Raw genomic sequence first — 12,138 nt, forward strand, 5'->3', positions numbered from 1 at the left:
GCAACATTTTGATACGACACTGTCTAGTGCTTAAATTTTGTGAAGGTCTAGTTAACAGATAAGCTTGCATGAAGAAACATTTTTATTGTTTTTCATCAGTGTGTTGTTTTTTAATAGTCTTGGAAAAGCTGAGAGAAAAGAATCATGAAACAAAGACCACAGTTACCCCCTCATGGATCTCAGGTTTTTAAAGCTTGCTTCCCACCACCGCTTCCCCTTAGAATCATTTCTTCTTATATAGGCTTAAAACTTTTAAGTCCAATTCTGAAGCAACACAACCACCATTTGGTACTGTGACTGCTTCCTGCATCGATAGGGCAGGTGCTTTTTTCTTTCACTGGAGCACAGAGTGGGTACTTCATGAAGCATTATTCCCCCAACTGTCTAAAAGCAAGTGAATATAATTCCTGACACCTGATGATGTTTGCAGCAGAATTTTATTTCACTTCAGATACATTAAGCACATCCTGTAACTCAACACAAAGCTAGCCTTCTACACCTATTTTTGGGTGTAAGTACTCTGAATCAAAGTGCAGGAGATGAGTAACTTACAGAGTGCATAGAACGGTGCTGCACTTGCTCTTAAAGGGTAGTATCAGTAAATGGTGCTTATCCATTAGATGCTAGGGTTTGTTTCAAACGTAACACAAATACAGGACAAAATCTCTGTGTGACATCTGAAAGTCTCATTTCACATAAAGTGCTGGTACAATAATTTAAATGTTACAAAACAAAGCTGTAATGATTCTAAAGCATTGTTACTCACAATGTGCATCTATTACAATAATCTGGAAGTGATGCCTTTAGATAGCTCCGGTTTCTGCCTCCTTTGGGCTGTGCATAGCAACATGCTCCAGCTGGCCTGAGTCTGAGACATCGTAACTAGTCTTGTACTTGGCCAGGATTTTCATCAGCGGTCGCAGCTTCAGCCACCATTGCTCCTTGGGAATCCTGTGTCTGTGTGAGAGGTGTGGTGGGGAAAAAAACATCAGGTGATTTACGTAGTGGCCAAGACAAACACATTGGACAATACCAACAGTAATGGTATTCCTTATAAACAGGATCTGATATATTTATTGTCCCAAAATGGGGAGAAATAAGGTCAGAATACTGAAGTAATGAAGAGATTTTACTGGAAAATGTTCTGTATAGGTAAGCGTTATATCAAATTTGGCACAAAAATGCTGCCCCACTAAAGTGTGCCAGAAGTAAAGTAATTCTAGGCATTAGAGCCTAGATTTATGAGAGTGTTTTATGAAAGAATTGTAAGAAAGTTACCTAAAAGAACAAAGGAATCCCAGAATTATACTTGGAAGTTTCTTGTTATGAAAGAAGATAAAAAGAAAGCACAAAGGGAGGAGTCATTAGAAAAGACAAGTGAACAATCAAAGTGAATTGCTGGCTGAATGTAGGCCAGAGACAAAAATGGAGTGAAAAGGCCAGCAAATGCTGTGTATCAGCAGTGTGGAGAAGTTGTTCATTTGATGTGGTGAAAGGAAGCCTGAGCAGAGATGTTTAAAATGGAAGCAGCATATACGTACACAAAGTCTGTTTCAGTCTTAAGCTCAGCCACAGGTTGGAAAACGAGGTTGCGTCTACGCATTCCCAGCAAACAGACTGAGTCATCAGTGTTGGCAAATACTTTTCCTAAAAAGAATGCAATAATTCAGGATCTTTCTTACTCACTTGTAAGGGCAAATACCATGCAATTTTTTCTGTAATTAATCTGAATAAGAAGCTTAACAGTAGCTTAATTCCAGTTACTGAACATTTAATGCAGTGATAAAATATCAATTAGTACTTTAATAGGGTTAGGAGGTCTTCATTTTTTTAGTTTAGCTTTGGTGATTAGCAATGAAAATTGTGTGACTAAGCAATAATAAGACTGAATTTTAACATTCAGTTTTAAATCAGATTTTAGTAAACAGTGATTTACAAAAATTCCCAAAGAAGACATATTACCTTTTTCTGTCTCCCATGTAGCCACCATGAAACAAAAAGGAAGAACAGATGTAACTATACAACCACCAATTCTTTCATGCAATGAAAACTGCAATCATACTAGCATTTTCTTAAAGAAAGACAAGAAAACAGCTCTCTGAATTATTGACTTCACTTGAGAAAGCACAGCAAGCCACTACTGAACAATAAAAACATAATCAAGAGGGAAGAAGTATGTTGACTAATAAACTAATATACATGCATATGTTTGCACTGATATCAAAGACAGTAAAAGAGAGAGCATCAAATACTTCTTCACCTTTCCGGTAGGTTTCTTTCAGTTTTTTGGAGATCCACTGCATAGCTTTTGCAGATATTTTTGTCCCAAAGTTTCTATCAAATGGAGAAGGCGCACCACCCTGTGTGAAAATTGAGTGCAGATTAGTTTAGTTATTGAACCAGTCTTGGTTTGGTTTCTATTTTTTTGGCTCCTTTTGCTCCAAGCATTACAGCAGCCTTTATAGTGTTCTGGGAACAGAAGTGGTTATTTTCAGCTTTGGGGTTGGTCTGTTATACAAAGTCTGTCTTTTTTGTCCATTTCCAAGGCAGCAGATGGGACTGAAATCATGTGAAGTAGTTACAAATAGATCTAAACAGATTGTTTGACTAATGCTGGTCTTGACCTTCAAAATAAACCTTGCTAAATTTTATGTAGAAAGTGCCAACCTCAGCATTGAATAATCTAAAAATATGAGTCAGGGAAATATGCATATAACTTGAAATGACTTAAAATGAAAGACTGTTATTTCACTACCAGTACTTAAGACATTTGGCTCTACATGTTATTTTTCACTCTACGTTAGTCTTAGTGATTAGTGTAGCCAAATTAGAAGCTTACTATTTGCCCACTGTCAAGCAGTGTGGTGAGATAGAGGTACAAGGAGTAGCTTCCTACTGTCTGTTCTACAAGAACAATCCATCTGCACGTATTTTCTTAACAAAATCTCTTATCTTCCAGGGTTCAGAAGCCAGGTACATTACAGATAAGCAGATTGTGTTCTAAAGATGTATTACAATAATAACAGCTATATTATCTCCTAAGAAGTGTAACTGTTTATTAATATACGCAGAAGAATAAAAAATTAAAATCTTTAAGAATCTAATGCCTTTTAGACTTTTAAGAAGAAATTACTAACAAATACTTGAGTTGCCTACAAAAATCCGCACTTTTTTTTCTTTAATCCTGAGTCAGACTTGCTTGAAATGCTTGAATAGTGTATGCTCTTTGTTCATACATGTCTGTAATTTAAAGGTAATTTTTCACCTGCTGCATGTGGCCCAATACATTTTTTCGACAGTCAAACACTCCTTTTCCTTCTTCAGAATACAGCTGATAAATGAAGTCAGTTGTGTAGTTCTCATTGCAGTTCTCATTTCTGTAACAGTTAAGGCCAGATACAGTTAGCAAATTTACTAGCAAGTAGTGGATGTCTTTACAGCTACTGAATGACAGATGTTTTCCTGTTTTCTGGATACCAGTAATCATGGATGGATATTTTCATCTAATGACATATGTTCATTTCCATGTAACATGCTCCTGATTTTGAAGTCTGCATTACTTTTACTACATTGTAATTGCAGTAATTGACATCACTTGGAATCCATTGTTGAATAAGGTAGTGAAAAATAATCATTTTAGGTCTGACAAGTTCATTATGCAGAGAAAAAAATGCATTAAAGTGAAAAGTCACCAATATCCAATATCATCATTTTGCCCTTGATAGAAGTATGAATAATGAATAGTAACTTAGTTTATTCCTTAACAATACTGGAAACATAGGGTATTTTTTCACCCTAACCATATAATTAATAGAACATGAACAAATACAATGGTATCCCCATATGCCTTACTGTGGTATTCCTCTTTCAGCCCTTTGCTATTTGGCAGACTGAAATGCTCAAGAGAAAAGCTACAGTCTGATTCAGGCTGCCTAAGAATGTGTAATTTTAAACATACTAATCAACACGTTTTGATTTTTGAGAGCTATTTTATTCTGTGGCTATTTCCTAAAATCTACATAGGTTTTTTATAGTAAAGGCCATAGTATATGGGTACACATGTATGCTAGTTTTCACATTATCTTTAGTAAGAAAGTATCTACTATAAAAGACAAAGCGAGTAAGAAAACATGCAGTAACTCTTTGCTGTCCTGCAGGGGGCTAATGAGGAAATGCACTCGCACCAGAAACAGCCAGCTGACGAACAGGTAAAGATTTCTACTGGCGCTGCCAAGAAAAAGTGGCGGGTCGTAGGAGACTCTACTTTGAAAGGGACAGAAGCACTCATCTGTCGGCCTGACCCCATCTCGAGGGAGGTGTGCTGCCTACCAGGGGCACGGATCAGGGATGTTGCAGAGAGGCTGCCTGCTCTAGTAAGTCCCACAGACTATTACCCACTTCTAGTGATCCACGTGGGTGCTAGGGATATAGATAGTAGTAGCCTGCGGAACATAAAGAAAGACTACAGATCCCTGGGAGAGGCGGTTAGGAGCTCTGGAGCTCAGATTGTGGTTTTGTCAGTTCTCCAGGATGAAAGGGAGGGCCTTAAAAAAGCTAGGAGGATTAGCCAGATTAATAAATGGTTAAAAGGGTGATGTCGTAGTCAGGAGTTTGGGTGTCTTGACACGGGACTCAAGTTTCTAGGCCAGGTCTACTGGGGGCTGGTGGAGCTGGTCTGATAAAGAAGGGGAAGAGTGGTTTTGGTAGGAGGCTTGCCAGACTGGTCAGGGATGCTTTAAACTAGAAGTGTTGGGGGAAAGGGGCATCATTCCATCCCAACACACCTCGTCAGTTGCCAGCACCTATAATAAATGCTCGGAGCAATGTAGAGACATTCCAGCCACTCCAGCCAATGAGCCGGCTTCAATTGGAGCTCGGCTCAGATGCCTCTATACAAACACCCGTAGCATGGGGAACAAACAAGAGGAATTAGAGATGTGTGCACATATACAGGGGTATGATATAATAGGCATCACAGAAACGTGGTGGGATGGCTCCTATGACTGGAGTGTTGGAATGGAAGGTTGCAGGCTCTATAGAAAGGACAGGCCTGGCAGGTGGGGAGGGGGAGTTGCCCTTTATGTTAGAGATAGGCTGGAGAGTATGGAACTCTGGGGACAGGTGAGCAGTTAACAGAGTTTGTGGGTCAGGGTTAAAGCTATGGGAGACATTACTGTGGGGATCTGTCACAGAACACCTGATCAAGGAGAACCTGCAGATGGAGCACTCTATAGACAGACAGGAAAAGCCTCACGCTCACAGGCCCTTGTTCTCAAGGGTGACTTCAACCACCGTGACATCTGTTCGAACGATGGCACTGCACGGCACAAGCAATCCAGGAGGTTCCTCAATTGTGTGGAAGACAACTTCCTTCTGCAAGTAATAGAGGAGCTGACACGGAGAGGTGCCATGCTTGACCACATGCTCATGCTCACCAACAGGGAAGGGCTCGTTGGAAATGTGACGCTCCAGGGCAGCCTCGGATGCAGCAATCACGAGATGGTCGAGTTTGAGATCCCCAGGACAGTGAGAAGAGCGTGAAGCAAGCTCACTGCCCTGGACTTCAAGAGAGCAGACTTTGGCCTCTTCAGGAGCCTGCTTAGTAAGGTTCCATGGGATATAGCCCTGGAGGGCAAGGGGGCCCAAGATTCCTTGTTGGGAGTGTTGCATCCCAACTAGAAGGAAGTGCGGCAGAAGGGCCAGGAGACCTCCTTGGATGGATAAGGAGCTGCTGAGGAAAATTCAAAGGAAAAAAGAGGCTTATAAAAAGTGGAAGCAAGGACAAGAGACCTGGGAAGAGTACAGGGATGTTGTCTGGGAAGCTAGGGACCAGGTTAGGAAGGCTAAGGCCCACTTAGAATTAAACTTGGCTAGGGATGTTAAGGATAACAGGAAGGGATTCTACAGGTACGTAGCAAACAAGAAACAGACTAGGGACAACATAGGCCCCCTGAGGAAGCTCCTGGGAGAACTGGCTACACAGGATTTGGAGAGGGCTGAGGTTCTGAATGACTTCTTTGCCTTGGTCTTCACTGGCAAAGACTCTGACCGCACCACCCAGGTCTTGGAAGGTAGAAGCAGGGACTGTGAGAATGAAGACCTTGGGCCCACCATAGGAGAGGATCTGGTTCAAGACCATCTTAAAAACCTAAACATGCACAAGTCCATGGGAAATCCATCCGCAGGTCCTGAAGGAGCTGGCAAATGAAGTTGCTAAGCCACTGGCCATCATATTTGAAAAATCATGGCAGTCAGGTGAAGTTCCTGACGACTGGAAAAAGGGAAATATAACCCCCATTTTCAAGAAGGGGAAAATGGAAGACCCAGGGAATTACAGACCAGTCAGTCTCACCTCTGTGCCTGGTAAAATCTTGGAGCACATTCTCCTGGAAGGCATGCTAAGGCACATGAAAAATAACAAGGTGCTTGGTGACAGCCAGCATGGCTTCACTAAGGGCAAATCCTGCCTGACCAATTTGGTGGCCTTCTATGATGGGGCTACAGAAGATGGACAGGGGTAGAGCAGTTGATGTCATCTACCTGGACTTGTGCAAAGTGTTCAACACTGTCCCACACAACATCTTTGTCTCTAAATTGGAGAGATATCAGTTTGATGGATGGACCACTCGGTGGATAAAGAACTGACTGGGTGGCCACATGCAAAAGAGTTGTGGTCAATGGCTCAATGTCCAGATGGAGACCAGTAACAAGTGGTGTCCCTCAGGGATCGGTGCTGGGACCGGTCTTCTTCCAACATCTTCGTCGCTGACATGGACAGTGGGATTGAGTGCGCCCTCAGCAAGTTTGCTGATGACACCAAGCTGTGTGGTTCAGTTGATACACTGCAGGGAAGGAATGCCATCCAGAGGGACCTTGACACACTTGTAAGGTGGGCTGATGCCAACCTTATGAAGTTCAACCATGACAAGTGCAAGGTCCTACACCTGGGTCGGAGCAATCCCAGGCACAGCTACAGGTTGGGCAAAGAAGAGATTCAGAGCAGCCCTGCAGAGAAGGACTTGGGGGTGCTGGTCAATGAGAAAATGAACATGAGCCGGCTGCAGTGTGCGCTCGCAGCCCAGAAAGCCAACCATATCCTGGGCTGCATCAAAAGGAGCGTGACCAACAGGTTGAAGGAGATGATCCTGCCCCTCTACTCTGCTCTTGTGAGACCTCACTTGGAGTATTGTGTGCAGTTCTGGTGTCCTCAACATAAAAAGGACATGGAACTGCTGGAACAAGTCCAGAGCAGGGCCACAAGGATGATCAGGGGACTGGAGCACCTCCCGTATGAAGACAGGCGGAGAAAGTTGGGGCTGTTCAGCCTGGGGGAGAGAAGGCTGCATGGAGACCTCATAGCAGCCTTCCAGTATCTGAAGGGGGCCTATAGGAATGCTGGGGAGGGACTCTTCATCAGAGACTGTAGTGACAGGACAAGGGGTAACAGGTTAAAACTTAAACAGGAAGTTTAGATTGGATATAAGGAAGAAATTCTTTCCTGTGATGGTGGTGAGGCACTGGAATGGGTTGCCCATGGACGTTGTGAATGCTCCATCCGTGGCAGTGTTCAAGGCCAGGTTGGATAAAGCCCTGTGTGGTATGGTTTAGTGTGAGGTGTCCCTGCCCATGACAAGTGGGTTAGAACTAGATGACCTTAAGGTCCTTTCCAAACCTAACTATTCTATGATTCTGAAATGTTAAGATGATAAGCAAATACATTTACATATAAAGCAGGAAGTTTTGGACTTCAGCTTCCAGAAAGCTCCCAGAATTACCTTCTGCAGCAACAACTTTACTAAAAATCTTATGCTAAAGGAATAATCAAGGAACACAGACTCAGACTGTGTCTGCAAGTGGACCAACAGTCTACCTTGCTGGAAGTGCTCTGCATCTCTGATGATTTTCATCACTATGAAAACTACTTTTACTTACCTCAGCACTAGACCACGCTGAATACTAGTTTTCATTTTTTCAGTCAAGTGTTCCACATTAGCCTAGAAACAACAAAATAATTTTTAATAAGCCACAAAGAACTATAAAACAACTTGAGTGAGCCTACATCTCCTGAGAGCTTCTGTAAAGAATTCCACATCAAGTGTTACATTCAAATTCAGATAGTCAATATGTTTTTGGAGACCTAGGATAATCTAATATGTACGGCTATTCATCTTGGGTTAAAACTAACTTCTTCTACATCACAACTAAACGATGTGAATCACAACACAAAGTTGGTTTTGTATGCTATATTGGTACAGCACTGAGCTGAGTAACCTCAATATAAATAAAAAAACAGAAATTGCCAAAAAAAGATCACAGCTTGCCCTTACCCCCAGGTCCTTGTAAAAGTCACTGGATAGCGACATACTCCTATGCTGGTACTCCCCTATGACATGAGTACACACCACTGAGAAACGTGTGGGAAGGAATTAGGATTCATTTCACATCTCTTTTCATTTCAGGAAATTTCATATTTCTCTTCCTTTCACAAAATTTCTATCCTCTTAGCTTTGCATTTGCTGATGACCACCGGTAGTTCTGTATCGGTTTACACCATAATATATAATCCTTAAAGCCTTAAAGATCTTTATTTTATTAACACCTTCAGACATGCTTTGAACGGTTGTGTTATCAAAGCCAGTACCTAATACACCTTATATACTGCTCAGTTCCTGACCTGAATAGCCTTCAATGAATAGCCACATTGAACTGAGGCAGTATCATAAAAGTATTCTTCCCCTCTCCCATTTGCTTTTTGTGGGTTTGTTTTTTTGAAAAAAATCTGCCCAAGTCTGTTCATTTATATGTAAATTGGATTTCCATCAGAAGATCAAAAATGAAACAATCTAGTAATATGGCTAATACAGTGATTTTGTCATTTAACTGAACCTGATGCCAAGAGTAAGTGGGTACATGTTCTTGTACATAATATGGCATAAGAACTGGCGCTATATCAAAGTGCTAACAAGCACAGCTTTTAAATACAATCTAAACTTACTTTTGTTACATGAGCCATCTACTCCAAATATATGCATTATGCTATACACGTATAACAATTTCAGGTTCTACTTAAAAATGAGAAAACATCTCTAATGATGTATACCTGGAGTTCTCGAATATCAAACTGTTCTTCAAAGATATATGCAGCATCAGCTCCTGCTGCAAGGGCCCCCATATTAGCCAGATAACCACAGTAACCACCCATGGTCTCGATGATGAACACACGACGCTTGGTACCACTGGCTGACTGCTTGATGCGATCACACGTCTAGGCAAAGACAAGCTACTGTAAGTTTAAATAAAAAAAACTGAAATTTTATGGTTTTAATTTTCATGCAACTTTCCATCACTTACTGGTAAAAGAATCTAAAGCATTTATAAAAATATTAAAAAAAATACCATAACCCATTAAACTATAACAATTACCAAATAAAGTAATTCTTCTAAATCATACACTGAACAGTCAAAGTAAAATGTTTTGCTACTATCAAGTCTTATTTTTTTGCTTCCTGGAAATACTAAAACAGGAATTAGTTTTGGTTTGTGTGTGGAATTAAAAGTTGTGATAGTCTTCTAACAGAGATACAAATAGATAAAATGGAGCTTTTTAATCAATTCTGGTAAGATTTATCTTCCTTGCTTTAACTCTATTCGTTACTGAAGAGTTTATTTTCTCTTAGTATTGATTTTAAAACTCACTGCAATCCCAACCATACTTAAGGTACAAGTTCATAAACTAAAGTTCTGAGCATGTATTGCCCTATTGTTTCCTTTGCAATAATGATATCCACATAAATACCATTCTTTCAAACACTAATGGCACATTTTTAAATGCTTTAATTTTTTTATTAGTAGATACAAACATACTATAAAAAGACTACCATCTCCACTTGTATCTGACTCTGACCACCAAAAAGAATGTTCTCTGCAAACAGCCTGCTGCTTACATGCCACAAATTAACACCAATATTTATTAGAGCTAAGAGACTTAAAAAATAACAGAGAAAATCTCCAGTGCGGCAGGACATAGGAAACTTAGAAAAACACAGAAACCTAGGAACTAGATTGCTATGCATCTCCAGGCTTTCATAATAACCAAAAAGCTACCTGACCAACTCACTTCTTGGAATGAATTTTTCTACCATTCAAAGTTAAAGTAATCAGATAACTTATCTTCCTTTCACAAAGCAAATAAGAGAAACAAAATATACTATTTCCCCTTTCTGCCTTAAAAATAGATAATTATGTTATACCACACTTGGTGACAAAAAAAATAGTGTTAAACTGATGTACTGTCCCTAAACCAGTCCTGCTTAGTAAAAACAAGAAATAAAACAATACCTGTGAAGTTCATCATCTTGAAACCTGCATTACGATACAGTTAAAAAATCCCCATGCTTTACTGATTTTCTGAGTAACTGCCGATGCTGTAATGTTTGAGTGCTTCTGTTTCACAGATACTTACACCAGAACCTTCAATTCAGCTAACTGAGAATAATACTTCAAGTTGAAATTAAGATCATGAGCAATACAGCTTTTAAAAATATATCTAATATACTACAGAACAAATAATGAATTGATACGTGAGAAAATGTAAAATAATAGAAAACTAGAAGTTCTAACACAGGAAAGTTTAATGCATTGAAGGACTAAAATCAATGTATGTATTTATTTGGGTCCAGCTACCAAAAGATACATGCAATTTCATTTATACATATTTTATTTATATATTTGCATATGTGCATGTTATGTGTATACACATACACACAAATATATATATATACACTTTAAAAAATGTCAATTTATTTTACTTGTTTTGGAGTTTACAATGACGTCAAGCACTTAACTTTCCCCTTCCAGATGTGGTTTCATAAGAATTTTTGTAGAATACCGGCTTCTGGCATATGGTAAACAGTAACAAATTTATTAAAATCCATCACTTTAAATAGTGGCAGGTGCAACCCCGAACCAATTTTAACTAATTTTTTAAACACGCTCCTTGGAACTGGATGGATACAATGTGTTTAGCCTATATTATAACAAAAAATTAGCTTTAGACACTGAAGAAATAAATACACATGCATCTCCCTCATTTTGAGAGACCAAAACCATATGTAAACTCCAAGCTTTCTAAAAAAGCTTGCCAGCTGCTGGTAGTAGAATAACATTTTCTGCCTTTTGAGAAGCTCCAAGGTCTAAGCTAGGATATAAGTAATTAGTTGTGTTTGGGACTACCCACTTTAGATTCACTGAGGAGGATTTCTATCCTTGGCTATACAAGATGCATAGTGGAAACTTTCTACTATTTTTACTCTCTCAGAATGACTGTGATGAAACACCAAAATACAAAAATGGCACATACTGATTTTAAAGAATCACTAATTCATACTGAACCCCACAGGCAGCAAGGGCCAAAGCTCAAGTGCCTGATGCAAATTTCAGAAGTTTGAACATAAAGGCACGGTGAATCTTTGGAGGACTCTTTGGAATTCCAATGCTTGCTGAACTTTCACAGGAACTGATACAGCTTCATGAAAAAAATGTAATATACAAAACTTCACCAACTGAACAGTGTGGTATTGCTAGCACAAACTAAACATTCTAACCATAGTGAAATAAAAGATACCATTTTTACTGACAGCATTACTGAAAGCTGTACAAATTGCAATTGAAATTAGTAATACAACCAGTGAAATAAGAGGAAGCAGCAATATATTTTCCCATTATGTCTTCATGTTTTCTCTTTTATAGGTAGATCACTATTAGAAGTGCTATCAGTCACAATTAACTGACTTAACCTACTTCTATAAATGTCAGCCTGAGGGGGAAGCAGCTAATAGAGTGGTGAAAGTAACTGGGTCCTGCCTATAAATGTACTGCTACAGTTCACCCACACTACGCCTTAAGTCATCCTCACCCCATGGAAGACTAGGACAGAATGTAATCCACCACAGCTCTTTCAATCATCTACTGGGGCTTCTTCATTCCATATAAACAAATAACAGAGTATCAGAGCAGGAAAACAAACCTGCATTTCTCAAACTCCTGGACTTCTAACTTTCTTGGCCAATTACTTCATAATTAGTTAGATAGACAGATTGATAATGAGGGGCTTGATAAAACACAGAGCTGTTCAGGGGT

General features: G+C 39.7%; 1 protein-coding gene across 5 annotated transcripts in view; it reads right to left on the minus strand.

Annotated features, from left to right (window-relative positions):
* Positions 1-418: 418 nt before the first annotated feature.
* The window catches only part of PFKP (phosphofructokinase, platelet), a 50,028-nt gene continuing 38,308 nt past the window's right edge, over positions 419-12,138 (minus strand). For all 5 annotated transcript variants that reach the window (XM_065666756.1, XM_065666752.1, XM_065666753.1 and 2 more), the window contains 6 exons: positions 9,101-9,265; positions 7,933-7,994; positions 3,266-3,377; positions 2,261-2,360; positions 1,542-1,647; positions 419-957 (listed from right to left, as the gene is read on the minus strand). In XM_065666756.1, the coding sequence (XP_065522828.1) occupies positions 804-957; positions 1,542-1,647; positions 2,261-2,360; positions 3,266-3,377; positions 7,933-7,994; positions 9,101-9,265 (699 nt within the window). In that variant the 3' untranslated portion in view covers positions 419-803. The remainder of the gene's footprint in view (positions 958-1,541; positions 1,648-2,260; positions 2,361-3,265; positions 3,378-7,932; positions 7,995-9,100; positions 9,266-12,138) is intronic.

The sequence above is a fragment of the Lathamus discolor genome, chromosome 2, assembly GCF_037157495.1.
Source record: "Lathamus discolor isolate bLatDis1 chromosome 2, bLatDis1.hap1, whole genome shotgun sequence".
Classification (NCBI taxonomy): Eukaryota; Metazoa; Chordata; class Aves; order Psittaciformes; family Psittacidae; genus Lathamus; species Lathamus discolor.